Genomic DNA, 18813 nt, shown 5'->3' on the forward strand with positions numbered 1-18813 from the left:
GCCCCAGGGACTTCTCTTTTCTAAGGCTCCAGGATTTTAAAGCAAAGAGGCTTTTTCAGTATAAGTATTTTATAACTTTTTACTGTCTGCTGATGGGGTGGGGAGGATAGCGTTTGTTAGCCTGGCTTTTACACACCTTCCTTATTATGTGAAAGATTAAAATCAATTGAAATTCAGGGAGGTATTGCAGAAAGCAAATATGTGGCTTTAAAATATGCGCACAGACCTACGTCTGCTTTCTTTTTTTTTTTTACATCCACTTTCTAGTCCCTGTCAAGGCAACTGAAAATCTTACAAGAATGATATGTGTTCTTGGAAGACAGCAATTATATCAACACCTTAAATTTTACTAATAAATCAATAGGCCATTAGTACAGACCTTTGAAACATTTATAATACCATACCCCCAAAGAGCTCTGTACAAGAACACCCAGTACTGGAGGGATCTGAAGACTTTGGGAGGAGGTTAGAGAACAGTTGAAGGCAACTTTGTGTGCACAGTGACATGCTGGACTGGGGCTTGGTCAGAGGTGAGGGTAATGTCGAACCAACTAGGTGTAAATATAAAGGTTTCTAATAGTCTCGGGTGCTGGCAGCAGCTTTCTGAAAGAATTTCACAGCTTCAGGTCTCTTACCAGGCAAAAGCCATTTTCAGCCTGAGCCATAGTCTTTGCCCATTGCACCCAGGACTTGTTTTCAACAGGGATGGAAAAAAAGTCAGTATCCCTTTCTAGCATCGAGATACAGGTACAGTCAGGATTCGTAGACCCTGGGAACGGTCCCCATGGTTAGACTTTGCCTGTGCTTTCCTGGGAGGGTGCAAACAGCTGTGGAAGCCACCATTGCCAACTGCACAGGACTATGAGAACGTGAGGCCACAATTCGTCAGGTGTGGGATGTGGCTACTACCCCTGCTGTGGCTATGAGAGGCCACCTGCATGCCTGGTGATGGATGAGGGTAACGGATTGAGGCAAGATGTCTCAAAGCTGTTGTTTCAGTGGTTAAGATTAGTGCCATGGATGGAGTAGACCATGAGCTGCAATTGTGTCTCCCGTAAGGATCAATATCTCTGGCATTGACTGACCTCCTTGGTTGAAATTATGTCATGTGCCGAGTTGAAAGAATTAAAACCATCCATAGACCAGGAAATACATTAAACACCAGCATTTCATCTAAGGCTCTATACAATCCAGTCATCAGAGATGCTCTGAACTCAGTTCTTAGATACACAGTATTCAAAAGCAGAGTGGCAAAATGACGACCATGGTGTTAGCAAGTAAGTGTCGTTTTCAAGATGTTTGCCTGCAGTTGAAGTGCATAGCAAGGAGTTGGACATGAACGAGCAGAGCCCGCAGGTGATGTCAAACATCCCTGTCGTTTCACTTCCATTCACAGGGGAGTTTTAGGAGCCCCAGCGTTTTGTCGCTGTGATCATTTTATATCTGTGTGCACTGGTGAAACAAAAGGAACATGAGCTAATGTGAGAGTGTGACTATTTTTATTCTTGTAACCAGCAGATTTGACCACTTAAGTAATGACAGAGTACCGTGAGTTGTTAGGGCGATGGTCTTAGGGGAGAATGAAGAAAGTAACCAAGGAAAACTGGATCCAGGAGCTGAGGAGCCAAGTCCCCCAGTTTTGACCTGGGCTCGGTTCAGCAATGTGCAGGTGGAGTTCTGGTCACAGCTCAGACCCATAAGAGCACAACAACAGCAGCAACGATCATTTAGTTCATAGATCGTTACTGAAATCATAAGGAAACAAACAGTTTACGGTAGGTGTTTAGGTAATGCAGGTTTAGTGTTCTTATTCCCGATGATACGTTTGAACACATTCAGAATAGGTGTGTTATGCAGCAGCTGTGGAGGACCCTGGTGAAACTGTGATGTTATTCATCTCATAATCTGAATGTATGTCTTTGTTACTTCGAGAAGAAAAATGTGCAATTTTTTTATTATTATTATTACTGCCCCATGGTAACAATAGATGTATTGTACTAGGTAAGGACAGTATTTTAATTTCCTGTCATAATCCTGTGTTTCTAGGGTTGGATATATAACTCCGCTGAATGATTTCCTCAGGACTAGAGCTTAACTTATAAGGCATCAGAACAAACCTGACTATTATTTATGTATTTAAAAGTACCTTTCAAAAATATCCCTTTGGTCGTTTCTCCTATTTCAGCACTGGAGATCAACAAATAACCTGATCATTAACGAACAGGCGGTCGGTTCTGCATTATCTTTCGCAGAGGACCTGGAGATGCCCCGATGCCCTTCTATTGTACTATTATTATTATTACTATTATTACTACTACGGTTGTTGTCTTATAATCATTCATAGCTCTATCGTGGGCTGATACCATCCTTAACGGAGCACTGCGAGTTTATCTCTTTATTTTCCTGATGTCAGCTGTGATGACTCAGGGAGAAGGCTTCTTGGTGAAGAAACTTGTGATTTTCTGCAGTAATGGAGAAATGTGCTTTTATCATATACTGAAGAGAACATCTGTGATGATAATCATGCTGTTGACTTACTAAGAGAACACAAATTACATTCCATTAAATAAGTTTTTGTCGTAGGACAAGTCACTCATTACGCTGCATCGGGAATTGCCTCCTCCCGGCTGTCTAGACCCAGGAGACGAGGCACAGGGAAAACTTGCTTGCTTGTGCACGTACGGATCAGGTAGCAATATTTTATTTGAAAAGTGCTAACTTGGTGACATTTGCTATAATTAATCATATGGCATTTAAATAAGTGAAATGACGATACCGCTGTGGTACAGACAGTCAGACTGAATGAGAGGCTTCACGGATGAGCTCCCCGAGCCGGAGCCTGACCCGCGGTTGGCATTTGCACGTTGGCTCCTGCGCTGCGGCGTCACGGGATGCGGGCAGAGGCAGCTGGCGGGTTGGCTCCTGACCTCCCCTGACTGATGGACCCCGCACTTCCCTCAGAGGTCGGAGCACGCTGGCGTCGGGGTGGATGTGTTTAACCCTGCCTTTAATTCAAACTGCTCCAGATACTTGGGTCACTCGTAAATAGAGTCGTCGGACCATTACTGTCTCCATTTCAAATTCTGGAGCTCTTTTGTGTCTGCATTTACGAGAGCAAAGATTTATTTCTTCCTGTCGTCTTAGCCTCTGGATTTTTATGGCTGTGTTAATGTCTCTGAGGAATATCTGACACTGCTTTTGAACTCAGGTATCAGATGCTTGCCTATCAGATGTCACCTGTCAAGCATGGCTTTCCACTTTAACTGCACTTGTGCTTGGTGCAGCAGTGATCTGGGAAATAAAAGTATGTCAGAAAAGAGAGGTGATGATGGGACGAGCCATCTGGCTCGAGACCTGTAGGGTGCTGCAAAAATACCCAATCTTGCAGCCTGGTGCTGCAAGGGGTTGGTAGAGAGGTGGTGGCTCTCTTACCCATCCGTCCTCTCACCCCTGAAGCAAGCCTGCAGGGATGTCTCGGACAAGATCCCTGGGAGGGTGCTTGGCTCCCACGGCTCAGAGTGTCTCAGTGGAACTGCAGGAAGTGCATCTTATGCAGCAGTGGGGTGATGAGGAGGAGGAGGAGGAGGGAAAGAGCCTCATCATTTGTTTCAGCTTTGCTCCCGATGAAAGTATCTGATTATTGTTGTTGTTTTATTCTCTTTATTAATCTTGACTGCTTTTCTTTCTTCAGCCTGTGGGTCAGCCACGGTGCAGCGGTAGGCAGGAACGATGAGTGGCAGCAGAGGCAGGCTGGTGACTGTCTCCAGGGATGCAGAGCTATGAGGCCCTTTCCTTACAAATAGCACTTTATACAGGACTTTTTAAATCTTTTTTTTAAATACATTTTTTGTTTCTTTTGAATGGGAAGCACCTTTAGCAGGTCTTGTTCATTGAGAAGTCTACAGAATTATTTGTAGTAGGACTGTCTGGTGTAAAAGTTTCTTTCTTGTGATTTCAAAGCCATTAGCACCATTTGTGTGTGCTGTTGATGTTAATAGAAGTGATGGGCAAAAAATAAAGAGTGAGCCATCCAATTTAGTCTTTTCCTGCTCGGGAGGATGTAATGCAGCTGAGTAACCTTGAGGAGCAGGCTGTAGTGTTAATCAGCGGTGCCCTTGAGCTGTCCTATCCATTTCACTCTCTGGTTTCCTGAAGAGTTGCTCTTCCCAAGGTGCAGTTTTGTCTTGAAGAAATACCGACTTGTAGCGCTGTATGAAAACGCACCAGCATACATAGCAGAAACCAATTCCCTCAGCCGCAAACAAGGAGAGGATTTTTATCATTTATACTGGATATACTCCAAGAATTCTCTCTTCGGTTTAGTTACATCTTTCCCTACAGTGTGGAATATTCAATTAAACCTTCTCTCAAATTGGCCATAGCTTTCAATGAAAATTAAAGCAGTTCTATTTAGGTAATGATATCCATCACCAGGTTTAATGTTCAGAGAGAATAGGAATGGTTTCACCTGTTCATGCGAATTAACCTCGATTGACATTCTTCATGTTTCAATTCCTCAAAAGCGCAGAAAGACAACGAGCATTTAGCATCCTCCTGGATGTGCTGGCTCTCAACTTTGGGGTACCAGAGGGACACAGAAAACATGATCTTCATTTGGAATGTATTTAAATTAATCTGGCATTTTCTAATAGATTTTGTGATTCACTAGGAAAAAATACATATCTATATCTCTCGGCGGAAGCTAGGATAGCAGAATGTTCCTCTAAATTATCTATCACATTCTGTCCAACAGCATATGGGCATATACCTCATTCTGTGTTTAAAAATGTTTCTTTTATCATGAAATCTACTGAAATTTCCTATATCCTACATCTTACTGAAAGAAATACGCTTCCCTCAAAGGAGGCAGACCCAGAGCGGTAGTACATTAGTTTCATCTGACGGGGGGGGGGGGGGGGGGGGGGGGGAAAGCTTTTTGGTAACCAATCTTGTTTGCAACTTGTCTTAAGCTGAGGGCAGCTCAGTGTTCATTCTAGGTTAACTCATTTCGGGCTCGACCAAAAGAAACGTAACTCAGAAAAATAAAATCTGTCACTGGGAGAGTGTCTTAGCTGTTAGCTTGTCCAGGAAGGTTACTTACTGTATTTTCCCAGGACAGTAACAAACGTGTAAGGAGTAGCACAGGTTACACGGGAGCTGCTGAAAATCATAAAGAACAAAGCAAGCTAAAATAACTGAGCAGCTCTCGTGTACGTATCCATATATATCATTGCTTCATTGTTCTGTTAGGTGAAGTGCCCAAAAGAGCCTAATGAACATAATCCCCTAGTGAAGGGCCAGGCAAAAGCCTGCTAGGCTCAGGAGCGAGCCTCCTCCTTACAAACGGTGGCCTTCCATTGATCGAGCTCCTAGTAGTCTTCATCAGTGAAAAGCAAAAAAAAAAAGTGTTACTGTCACTCCATGATTGCAAGTCCTTGAACATTATTGCAAGAGAAATTAAATTACTGCTTTTATTATTTTTTTTGCAGTATAAAATTCACATTTCAAAGTTATCTGGATAGCAAAACATTACTCCCACAAAACCAGGCACTGTACCAGAGCAAATGCATTTGCCTGTGCTGACACTGAACATCTGAGATCTGTTTCTACCCAGTAATAGTGTAAGTTAGTAAAAGATCAACTACGTTTGATTCAGGTATGTTCGGTTTTCTGCCTGTAAGAATCTAGACGGCAGTTTGTTTTATTTATTAGTGAATATTTAGTGTTCTTTGAACCACATCCTCCTCTTCCGTAAGGTAGTGTGGCTCAACGCTTGTCACACACTGCGTTAGGATCTGGGCTGCAGTGATTTCAATCACACGTTAGACTGTAGCAAAAGGACTCTACAGGCTGAAGATTGAATAGTTTGGACTTGCTTATCTTGGTTGTACACAGGCACCAGTAAGAGAAAGAAGAAAGGCACTCAAAATAATTTTATCTACCCAGTGTTGCAAGGTTTTCCCTCCTCTCCTGTTCCTCTGATACGCTGGCAGCTGCTTTGGGAGCTTCTCCCTGCCTGACCCAGTGCTGCTCTCTTGGAAGTCAAGTAGTAGCTATGCCAGGGCTTTTCTTCTTGCTGGCTAGCAGGAAGGGCAAGCGTTTTTTTTGCCATGTGAAACATTAAATAGTGTCAGCAGCAGATGTAATATTTGGAGAGTGGTTTCTTTTGGTTATCATTTATGGCCTTCTATTTATAACTTATCTAAATTAAGTTATTTAGACTTTTCACCAATTTGTGACTATTTCTGCCTTCATGGTTCTCTATCTTTTGTGTCTTTTGTTTTTTTTTTTTCTAAATTGTACTTAGCTTACTAATGATATAGGTGGGTTGTAACGTTTCTTACAAATGTAACTCCCTGTCAAACACCCTGTGGCATCGTAGGGACCGGTTTCATTGCACTTTGAAGACCAGTGTCTCACCCCAAGACACTACACCGTGGCAGTCTGGGCCCTGAGCCCGCAGCTGAGTGGTGTCCTGTGCACATGGGGACACACTGGGACCTTTGGGCGTCTGTTTCCCAACTCGAGTAGGTGAGCTATCCGCTTTTTAATGCAGGGGGTATTGTCGTGTGACGGGAGGAGGACCAAGCATCTGCCCTTTAGCGTGATGTGATAGGATATAAATTGACACACCGTAATTGAAATAACAGCAAATGACAGCGTAGCGTGACTTGAGTCCTTCGTGGGGCGTGCGGCAGATGACACAGCCGATGCACCACGTGCCCGAGTCAGCGCAATTCACTAACGGGATTACCGGGGATGTGGCTTGTGCGGGTCCCGGCACGATCAAGCTTCTTGCTCCTGGGACTTGAAGTGATGCTTACGCAGGACCTGAGCACCAGGCCAGCTTCTGTATTTTACCATTAGAAAACTGGATAAATTAAAATGTATTTTAATCCTTCTGTTTTCTAACCCATTAATACAGTACTCGGAGCTATAATCTTTATGGGCCAGATTGTAATATTCTTTCTTACACTGAATGAGACTGTTTAAGGAGTGACGCAGCCCTGGGTCTCAGGAACGAGTCTGGATATCATAATCTAGCCCTGTATGCTTTATGGTTATTATTATCTTTTTCTGCCAGCAACAGTAAGTTGCACACAGGTATAATTTAAAGCTAGAGATTATGTGAAATGTGTTTTGAATAATAGATGAGTCTCAGTCAGATATCGTTAACTTATAATTAAAAATAAAGATAAATACAACCGATATGCCTGTATACTTAGTGCATTCTCTTTTGTGGCGGTGCCTGAGGGAGACATGGGGGAGAGGTTGCTCCATTATAATCTTCCTGGCAAAAGTCTCTTTGAAATCCTTCTGTGGAGATGACAGAATTTTCTCCCTGGAGTAAAGAGCTATTGTTCTGTCCCTAATAAATCCAGCTGATTTCCGAATGTCGAGGGATATGAGGGCTGTTCACATTCATTCCCACCCTCCTCCCAGCGGGAAGATGCATCACGTTCTGTTCGTTCCTTTTTCCTTATTTTTTTTTTTACATCCCATCATTGTATTTTATTTATTCAATCTCCTTTGACCACTTATACCCACAAGTTTCCTGCATGTCCCTCAGAATGGACTTCTGGCAGCAGATAGACATCAGCATGGCTGCCTGGCCGAAGGGACGTCGGTGCTCACGTCCCTGAGAGTCCCTGCCCTCGGCAGCGATGGGGCCGCAGGTACCGGCAGCAGCACCCTGATGGCCCACGCGGTTGCCCTTTGCCCCATACAACATGATCAGAAAATGTTCAAGCAAAGCTCCTCTTGCTGCTAAGATACTATTTTATCTTTTAACACTGGGTACGTGGAGAGTCCATCAAGTATCTGTCACATTTTTCCTCTGTTTAACGCAGACGACAGCACACTGCACGGGCCGGTTTTCCTTCAGGAGCCCAACAGCATGATCTTCCCCTTGGATTCAGAAGAAAAGAAAGTGAAGCTGAGCTGCGAAGTAAAAGGAAATCCCAGACCGACCATTGGGTTCGTTCAATGTTTAACTATTCTTTAGCACGACCTCCGCGCTACAGCAACATCCCCCCAGAGCCCTCTCTCCTGTGTGCATCCTGTGTGTAACTCGGTGATGCCCCTGGAGCCCACCGCGATGCTGATAACAAAAACCAGGGATCAGAAATCACTGCATAAGGCAACACAATTGCAAAATTTGGACTAAGGGTTCACAAAGGTTACAAAGGGATTATAGGTAGTCTGGACTGCCAGATTACCCATCCTTTTCCACGAACGTGGACAAAGCTCTTAATTGTTTTCAGCTTTAGTAACTGCTTTGAGATCTTTAGAAAAAAAGATGCTGTACTACCATGGTGATGCTGCTGTAAATCATTTAGGCTGCTGTTTTTTTCTCGTTTAGTGCCTTTCTCATTTTGTGCACCACAGTAAATACCACTCTGAAACCGATTAGAGTCATTGGACCTCAGCCACCGTGCTGTCTTCTGACATGACCAACTATTGAATGCAGTAAGCCGTGTTGATTCACTGGTGCAGACATATCCAGATTCTGGGAAAGGGAGCTGCTTTGCGGCCGTGGCTCCATCCAGGGCTGGCAGGGATGAGGGTCTCTGTAACTGGGGCAACACGGTGTTGGAATTTCTCGGTGCCCCATTTTGTGACAACAGCTACTGCAAGTGAATTTTCCGAAATTTAAAAACAAACAGCCAGCAAGTCAGGAGAGGAAAAGAAACCTCGGTGGGCTTGAATGGTTTAAAGATCCTGTTTCTGGGACTTCCCCTTGCAAAAAATGATTAATTCCAAAGAGCAGCAGCAGTAGCAACTACAGAAGCTTTAATCATATCAGAGACTGAAATATATGTCAAGGATATTGCTCTTTCAGTTAAATGCTGGAATATTTCAATACTGTGCAGGAAATTTGCATTTTTGTGCTTTTTTTTTTTTAATAAGTAGTCAAAGATGTTTTAAATCTTTCTTTATTTACTACAGGTTGTATTTTCAAATACCCAAGAGTATTCATTAATATTAGCAGAATTTAACTTTGGCATTTTGTGCTATAGGTGGAAGTTAAATGGAACCAGTATTGACATCGGTATGGATTACCGCTACAGTGTGGTGGAAGGCAACCTGTTGATCAATAATCCCAATAAAACCCAAGATACTGGAACATACCAGTGTGTAGCAACAAACCCATTTGGAACGATTGTCAGCAGAGAAGCAAGGCTTCAATTTGCTTGTAAGTAACAACGCAGCTTCCGTTCCAGCAACGTGCTAGAAAAACTGAGAGCAATGCCTGCTTTAATAACCTTTTCTACTGTGTTGTGTATAAGTCTCTGAGCTGTTCATGGAGTAGAAAAAGCACCTGGATTTAGAAGGGAAATGTGAATAAGGAATAGATGCCTTGATTTATGATTATTTAGGTGAAATTATGTGTAGTCTGCAGGGTAAAATACCTTATTTCTTGAGAAAGAGACCACCTAGGAAAGTATTTGGCAAATGGGATCTCACCATTGATTTTTTTTCCTTTCCTTGGAGAATTAAAGCTTCAAAGTATTTGAAGGAGCATCTCTTTCTAAGGAATAAATTCACGATGATAGTTTTCACAAGTCCTACATTTCAGTACTTAGGTACAAGTACTTTCAGGCGTGGGTGATATTTTGTAACTCTGTGTAAAAGGGAATATAGGCTGCTTCATAGTTATTTTGGGTTAAATTCAGAGTTGCAGCTTCTTGTCGAAAGCTAAGGATAGCAAAAGACACAGGTCTTGATGTGAATTAGCTTTATATGACATTACCAAAAGGCATTTTGAGGTACAGGATAAAGTCTGTAAGAATGAGCAAATGTTAACGCAGGACCACGAGTCATCTTTTTTCTGGTGTAGCTGTGAAGGTGAAGGCAGAGAATTGATACACGGGCTTATTCATCCATCATCTCTCCGATTCCTCTGTGCCGTTGTCCTGGGAGGGGTGTACGTAGCAGCTTAATAATTACAGCAGGACCTGCTATGAAATATCCTTGCATGTGCGTGCAGGAGTTCAAGGCAATCTGTTCCCAGACGTGACGCTGTCGGTAACGGTGAGCTGGGCTTTCAGGAGAGCTTAATGAAAGATGCTTTTGACCAGCTGATAGAGAAGCTGATAGAATAGAAAAGACTATTTCAGATGTGCTCCAGCTACAAAAATAAAAAGGTAAAAATGCCAATAAACGCCAGGTTCACACAAAATAGAGAGGTGATTTGTAATGAGAAATATTACTGCGAGTAAAGGCAAGTCCTCCGTCTCCCTGTGTAGTTTACAATATATTATCCGTTTGCTTATGACCTGCTCATGGTTTTCCATGACTGAAGGTGCGTTTTCACTCTGGATGGGTAATGAACAGCTTCCTCAGGACCGATGTCATCGCTCCAGATTTCGGTCTGTCAAGATGACCGCTTCATAAATACTGCGTTGGTCTGCTTCTCTGGAGACCACGTGTTTCACAGCAGGCTCCTACAAATCGTGGCCTTCTGCTAGCTACCGGGGTGAGCCTGGGAAGTGTCGTTATTCAGAGCCAAGCACTGCAGCACCCCCTCGCCTGGGCTCGTACTGGTTCCTGAAGGTGATCGGTTAAGGACTTGCCAAGTTGCGGCTCCTCAGACGCTGGTCCTGGGTCGCAAAGTTCAGAATGTGGGACTAGGAGAGAGGAGGCTGGTGCCGGCAAGTGCGGTAGCCACAGGCCGCTTGGGTGGAAATGCATCAGCTTCCTTGCTTGTTTAAATTGTTAGGAGCTTATTAACCACGAGCTTGCAAACACAGAGAATTCTGCTCGAAAAATAAGAAACCTTTATCATTTTATCTTTGCTTCAGATATGGAATGTTTATTAAATACTGATTAATTTATCTATCTCAATGAATGGTAAATCTGGCAAAAATCTTTCAAGTTTTCTAGTTGACCAAATACAAATTTAGTTTGACTGATTCTTAATTAAGAAGATTGAATTCAAAAAGAAAACTTGTTCTTCTCCAGTTAAAGTAATGATGAGGAACTTGAATAAATGCATTCTTTTTGATTCCTAAACTTTATTTTAGATGGCTGAAACAGCATAATCAGATTAGAAACATTGGGATTAAGTAAAAAAACATTAGCATTTATCAGGGTAGAGTCTGTGCTTTCACAGAACAGTGAGTCATTTTGTGCTGTATGATCAAAGGGTTTACAACCTGAATTAGCTGAATTATGAAATACACAGAGTGGTTTAAGTTTATTACAAAAGCGCTCTGCCTCTAAGAACCAATAAAAATGGGCACCTGTATTAGTAATGCATGTTTTTCAGCCTTGACGTCCAAGACATGTGGATGCAGTAGCGCTGCTTAATATAACTGCTTGCCTTTATGTGGTTTTATTCCGAACGCGATGGTTTTGAATGGCCTTCTGTAGGTTCTGTGTGGGATAACCTAAAGCACTGTATGGGGAGGACCCTTCCTAGCCACTGGAGAGCTCTTAAGGCTGTTTGCCCTCAGTTGCTCTCTCAAGATTTTTCCCTTTTATCACGTTATTTTCCTTGATTTTCACCCTTGCACGTGCAGCCTCTGACCCAGCTCTAGCTCTTCAGGTTGGTCTCTTAGCCCTGCTGCGTCCCATGTTAGGATTTAGCTGTGGAAAGCCATTTGGTTAGACACTCGGGACTGTACTGCTCAACCTGTCCGTAGCTTCCCCCTTTGTCTGAGCAATCCCTTATTTTCCATTCTGATCGTGTGTTGTGTGATTTTTTTTTTTTTTTTTTTTTTTTGTTACTTCATTTTTATTTCTGAGGAAAGTTATTGCTGGGTCTTTTGAGACTAATGTCTTGGGGTTTGAACTTCCCCCCCCCCCCCCCTTAAGAGTTAAATTCTGAATCTTGGGGCACCATTAATATATGTTCATTCATTCGTTCTTCAAGGGCTGTATTATTCTTCTCTAGCGTTTTCACTGAAGATTAAACTGCGATCTAGCTATTCAACCTCCTGTGGAGGTCAGAGAGGGTCAGTGATTTAATCCTTGAAATATGTATTTAGGTTACAAACTCATTATGATAAAAGTGCTAATATTTTTCCCCAATACTTGCTTTGTGATACGTCATTTACATTTCAAATTTGTTCTCTCTCTTTTTTTTTTTTTTTTTGCAATGCTAGTTGTCTCTGAAATTGGACACGTTTTCAGAAAGTAAGGAATCTGCTGTGCCACAGTAACAGAATATGGATTAATGATACCCTAAACCCTGTGCTTTATAGCAATATAGGCTCTCAGAAAATAATAAAAGAAAAAGCTTTAAACTCTGAGTATGGATTCTAATAATGGCTTTTCCAAAATGATATACGAAAACACAGCTGAATTAGATTACGTGCTTTTTATTTTGGGGGATGGGGCTTAGCTTGACAATTTTATTCAGTGTACCATAGTTTGTGTTTGGAAGTAACACTGAAATCAATAAGAAGTTATGCCTGGAGAGAAGCGCAGCTCTGACGCGGCAGTTTAGAGATGTGCCCGACCGTTCAGACATATGATTAAAGCTGTTTACTGTGGCCCGGATCCTGCTTCCGTTTAAGTCAATGATAAAACCGGTATTGATTTTTAGTGGCACCAGAGTTGGACGATACCCCTCGGAAAGGGATGAATTTGCAAGTTGTTCGGCCGGCTCAGCTCCTGTTCTCTCTGGCATCACTCGAAGGTGCTGAGCAGGTCCTGGCTGCGGGCAGGAGGGCGGCACGGCGTGAGCAGGATGCTCTTTTAGTGAGAGTCCTTGCCAAATTATTTCTACTCACTGTGAAATAATTTCCAAAATGGAACATTAGTGCACATAGGTGCTGAAAGTTGCATTTATACCCACATCTCCGTAGGCATAAAATCATAAAGTTGAGTCCCAGCAAAGGCTTCAAGAGCTTGTCTGTCCGCAGTGCGAGGCGGCATCGATGCCCTCCCATGGAGAAGTTCACCAGCCTGCTCTTCACAACATTTGCAGACCCTTCTCAGGAGTGTGTATTTGGAGGACTATGTATTAAGATTTCACTTATTTTGGTGGGCTCTGCTAGTGCTAATCTGGACTATGCTTGTACCCCATGCCCTCTGCGGGTGCTGACCCCAAAGACTTTCAGATCTCTTCCTCCTGCCCTTCTATTGACTCTCAAGTATGGTAGATGTCCAGAGGATTGTGCTTTTGGGCAGCTGAGTCCCAGTGGCTTCCCACCACTGCAGGAGCCCCCAGTCCATCACCACGCGTGGGTGACTGTGGAGGGTGCCGGCTTTCATGTGACTTGTGGCTTATCTACTGCCCTTGGGTTTGCTCTTGCTTAACCAAAGGCTGGTACCGAGGAAAAGGGCCAGCTTGTCAAACCTGTCCAAAATGAGCAATGCTGGTGGAAATGGGTTTGGGGATAAAAAGACTAAGGAAGGTTTCCCCTTCTGTTTGCAGTTCTTTGCTAAGTGATCTGTTCTTTTACAGTCCCATTGGTAGGGCGGGATGAGCGAGACGAGACTCTCCCCAGCAAAGAGAATGGCAGTTATCATCTTACTCTTCAGCTGATTTACGAGCACCTACAGAATAACAACTCTAAGTAGAGATTAACTTTGATATTTATTTTACCTTCCTGAGGCCGCAGTTTAGTTTTCACCACCACAGCTTTGAAACCAGACATTTTGGCACAGCTCCAGGAGCAGTGCGGAGGGTCAATCCGGTCACCCCTGTGACCCCATCCTGGCGGTTTCAGACTGTGCCTGCTCCATCACCGCCTCCACCTGCAGCAGCTAATGCGGCCCCGGGACGGGGCCAAGGCTCCGCTCTCCCAACAGATGACCCCTATCTTCTCCTGTGGAACCATCCCTGATGGTGGTAGATGAAATATCCTTTCCCTGCTGTGATAACTAGACCCAATTTGGCCCTAAATTCCTCAGCAGGATTTGCAGTTTAACCTGAAAATACACACAGACAGTGCTGCCTGCAGTAATGCTGGTTTAAAAACAAACCCTGCGGAGAGTGGGTGAGTAGCCATGCACTAGCCATTGCCTTTCTCATCACTACTGATGTCTGTCACGTGCTGTTGATTTTAAAATGGGTATCTGAAGAGGAAAATGAAGTTCAAATCGGTGCGGTTTTTCAGTCGTACAATTGCTTTGCCCCTCGTTGTTGTAAAAACTGCCTAAAAGTGATGTCTGTGAAACATGAGCTGTTAGAGAAACCGGGTCTACTTTTCAGGGGGTTTTAGCATTTTGCATGTTGTCGCACCCCCACAGTGGGAGGACGGTTGGTGTCTGTCCTCCCGCTCTGCGCAGAGACACTTCTCTGAAATCGGTGTCTTTCCAGCCCATAGCAATTTTCTATGAAGGACTTTCCTTGGTATCTGTAATTTAACAGGCCCATGATAACGCTATGGGCATTTTCTGCGGTTGGCAGAAATGGTACTGAGATGTCCAGGCCGCTGAGGTACCAGTTTCTAGAACAGGAGGAGGCCCCAGGAGAGGAGGTGATGGGGCTGAAGGGAGGCACCTTTGGCGGCTGATTCGGTGTGCGGAATTTAGCCTGAACTGTTTTACTGCGTTTCAAGATGAAGCCGTGCCTGGAGGGCAGGGTTTGGAGGTGGGTTTCCCTCTGCTGCTGACCAGGGCAGCAGCCTCACACTTCCCTGTTGTCCCTTCTCCATTGGATCCTTCATTTACAGAAACTCTAGCTTTCTTCTTCGTTACTGCGAACATGCACCTAACTGCAGGGAACTTCGCTGTTTTTTCTGAAAGCCGTTTCTCCCCGCACACTATATTAAAGGAATTTGTTTTATAGAAGTGTTTCTGCGAAAATAATTGTTACACATGAATTAGCAGCTAGGACTCGGCACTGTGCAGTGCAAATGGTAGCAGAAAAGACAGTAATAATGCGATTGTAATGAGAATACTTTGGGGCTTTGACCTACCATCCTAAAATAATTTCACTGTGATGGTAGAAAAAGAAAATTACTCCCAACATTATACTGAAAAGGATTTTTTTCAATATTCCCATTGCTGGAATGATTCCTGTTATATCTCGTACCCGAGCAAATCCCATAATTTTTGCTATTAGTTGCTAAGAAACAAATTATAATTGTTGCTCAAATTCTTTACTGTTTTACCCTCTTATTGCCCTGAAGTGCATTCATTTTCTTTTTGGAGATTAAATGATCAATGAAGTAATTCTTTCAAGAACAATTAATAATGAAAACATTTTCAGAGAACCACCGAAGTATCTGCCTTGCCTTGCCTAAACAAACAAGTGCAACAACAGTCGCATTGATTGATCAATGAAGCGATGCGCTGCCGCGCGGCTGAATGAGGCATTCGGCACGCAAATTAAATCATTTCCGCAGTGATTACTAACGTCTGAGTGTTGAGAAAAGATGATGTGTTTAAAACCTCCTGGAAATTAAGGAGAACAGAAGGTTTGGGCTGTTTTTTCCCAGAGTCGGACCGCAGCTGGGACGATGGGTGTGCGCCGCTCTGCTCGTCCCTCAGCAGCCCATCGGTCGCCTGTGTTCGTCCTCCTCAGGAAGTTTAAATTTTCAAGGATTTTCTATTTATGAAGGGCAGAAAGCCGGTTCAGCGCATTTTCCCGGCTCCTCCTTTGTTCTGGTTCTCTGTGAGAGCACTTGTGAAAAGTCCCTGCTGGGTACGTGGGGTGGGAGCCTTTAGCATCCTGGGTGGGAGCTGCACACCGGCGCTGAGATGGGGAAGCATCCGTCCGTGCCCGCAGCCAGCGCCAGAGGACGTGTGTGTCTGTGCTCCGAGCCTGGTTTTCACCCACAGATTGAAATACCACACTTGGCTATTTCTTGCTCAGGCACGTACCCCTTCTGCTGTTTCGGAGCCTCGACTTCCAATCTGCAGCTCTTCCTGTAGGTTAATTCACTTTTTCCTGGCATTTCGTCAGTGCGCTGCCTCCCACGCGTACAGTCACAATTCAGAGATAACACCCCCAGCCAGCAACTGGAGTTTGCTTACACCCGAGGCCCATGAATCGGCCTTTAATAATTTAATTTTCTTCATTTTTTTCTTACCGCTTCAGGAAGTGGTTTTCTTAACGTGGCCTGCTTTCCCGTACACACCCCAGCATCTCTTTTTCTGCCTCGCTGTTTCCCGTCGAAGCCTTGCAGAGCCCCTGCGGGTCCAGGCCAGACGCAGGGTTTGATTCTGGTGCGCAGGAGCGGCTCTGCGGCAGCAACGAATGACACCGTGCTGCAAAGGGTCTGCCTCTGCTTCCTCTGGCCAACCTTCCTGTTTCAGTTTCCAGGGAGACTAAAAAACTCGCTGTAAAATTTCCCAGATACACTGGATGCATTTTTTTTAAATTCTAGGTCCAATAAATAAATCTGATTCTCTGGTAGGAGAGATTTCCTAAACTTTTCATTTTTCCTAAAGGAACAGTTTTGTAGCTCCGGAAACTCTGCAAATAAAGCATTACTTGGGAGCTTGCGTGTGCATTTCTGGTCTCCCCAGGCTTCCCCGCTCCCATCGAAGTGGCTGGGATGCACGGGCCATCCCTGTTTTCCTCCGTGCGTTTATACAAATGAAGCTGTCAGGTCACAGCACAAGCTATTCGTAGTGTCCCCGTTCCTGCAGAGTTGTAATGTTAAAACTGTCTGGGCCGTCAGATAAGATTTGGGGCTAGTTATAACAAAGTTTGGCTCAAGAGTGTGTCTTGAGCATGTAAATAGAGTCCCTGGTTCCTCCTCTGGTGTCACGTACAGGAAAAATACCATTTATATCAATAAAGGGCCTGATGGTCTTATCCGAAACCAGCCACCCCTATGGTTTTGGCTCCCAGGAGTGGGTTTGGGGTGATGCAAGGTGTGCTCTTAACAAGGGAACAAGCAAATTGATTTGAATTTTTCTTACGTGCGCGTTTCCCGATGTTTCTCTCCTTTGCTGAAATCTTAACTGAGCTGTGCAAAGTGCAGTGGTGAGCGTTAGAGAACCAGCTCCCAACCTCAGCACCTTTGCCACGCAGTCTCCGATGGGCGGAAAACTAGGCTAAGCCTCACGTAAGCTCTCCTTTTGTTGGTTTTTTTTTTTTTAATGATGAATAGGACCAACAGGGAGTATGTAGCAGAGGATAGATATATAACCTACTTTACTTTTATCTGTGATAGAGGGACCCTTAACTTAGAACAGAAACATAGGATTTATACCTGCTGGTTTCCACCCAAGGGTTATAAATAAGATGAATACATTATTACTTAAAGCAGTGGCAAGGCATTTGTAAATAATCAGCACACCTTCTCTCAAAGCTCGTAATCTTGTAAGCCTGCAGTGGTATTTAGGAAGCGTATTTCAGAAATAGAGCTGCTGAGGGCAGGGAACGTTGCGCAGGAGGTGTCAGAGGGCTGTGGCCGGGACCTGCTGCCCACGCCGCTGGGCGTTGCGCTGGAATGAGCTTCAGATCACAGGAGGGTTGCAGCACCACCGTTTCTTTTGTGGTTTAGGAATTTAGGGAACAGCAAGGCACAGGCTTGATAGTTTTTTCCCTGTCTGTCTCCTTATTTATTCATTTGGTCTTCAATATGTAAAATAACATATATTCAAAATATTTTACTTTTATATCTAGGGGGGTCGATCATTAAGAACTAAATGCAGATCTAGGGGTGTGTTTAAAATGAACGCTTAAATGTACCAGTTTGGTCCCAGTGTGCCAAGGTCCAGTGATGTAAGCTTTCCTTGCAAAAACCTCTGCTGTTCTGTGAAACTCTTTCTAGTCTTGAGAAAATTATCTTAGTGCTAAATCATGTCAGGGTGCTGTGGAAAACTCCGCTTGGACCTGGAAGGAAATAAAAAGAAAGATTTCTCATTTTCTCTGATGTTCTGAATGAAGCAGTAAGTATTCAGGTTCTGAGCCCAGGGTTTTGGGACGATTTCACTTTGAAATGGAGTCGATCTCTCTGCATTTGAAGATCTTCTGACCTTAGGCTTAATCAGTCACTTTGACATCTCACCTGTTAACTTAATACCACCCCACTTTTTAGATGCTCAGTGCGTAGGTCATAAAGAAAACGGTGCAAAGCTCCCACAGTAAGCTAAGGAGAGAGCAAGACTTCGTCTTTCTTTCCCTGCTTCCCCCCCCCCCGGCTTTGTGCAGGATCTGATACCGTGCTCTTTATCAGCAAACTTTCCTGTTCTCTCAGTCCTGAAGCCTTTGCAACTTACCTGTGTTCCCATCAAGGTAGTTCCCCTTCATGGCCTGTTGGCTGCTCACCGCTAGATTATTCAAGAATCGGTGCACATCATCTGACGTCTATCTCATTCTTTGAAGGCTAAAAACGAGAATGAAAATAGGACTATGCTGTGATTATTAGTGTGTCCTTAGTAGCAGTATTAATCCTCTGACTGTGACTGTATTTACAGAATATTTTTGTGAGCATTTTTTCTTAAAGCCAAGGATAGGAACAGTTGAATACCTACATGGGTGATATTAGAGTTTAATTTTGGCATAACACAGAGTATAGCCCGCTACCTTCACTGAGTACAGTCTTACCTCTGCAAATCACTGATGTCCAGTTGGCTTACTCTGATGACAGCTAGAAGGGTGCATAAATTACAGAGGAAAACAAATTGCAAATTGAAATTATTTTGACAATAAATGAAATAGTCTGGAAACGTAGATGCCAATATAAAGCAGTATCTTTGAGAGTACAGTTGACCCTTCAGGGAACTTGGTTATTGAGCGAGATTGAACCATACTTTCTTGAAAAGACAAAATGGGATATGACCAACTGCAAACTCATAAATTTAAAAGAAATCTTTCCCTCTTAGCTTACAGATAATTATTATGATTTAATAAGGATATTTCTTTCAAATGTTAATATTTTGAGATTTTGATTAAGA

General features: G+C 43.6%; 1 protein-coding gene across 2 annotated transcripts in view; it reads left to right on the top strand.

The window, feature by feature from the left end:
• Positions 1–18813, top strand: part of LOC104636362 (contactin-4) — a 337483-nt gene that overhangs the window by 201894 nt on the left and 116776 nt on the right. For both annotated transcript variants that reach the window (XM_075762486.1, XM_075762485.1), the window contains exons 4-5: positions 7851–7977; positions 9021–9196. In XM_075762486.1, the coding sequence (XP_075618601.1) occupies positions 7851–7977; positions 9021–9196 (303 nt within the window). The remainder of the gene's footprint in view (positions 1–7850; positions 7978–9020; positions 9197–18813) is intronic.

Source organism: Balearica regulorum, chromosome 10 (assembly GCF_011004875.1).
Source record: "Balearica regulorum gibbericeps isolate bBalReg1 chromosome 10, bBalReg1.pri, whole genome shotgun sequence".
Classification (NCBI taxonomy): Eukaryota; Metazoa; Chordata; class Aves; order Gruiformes; family Gruidae; genus Balearica; species Balearica regulorum.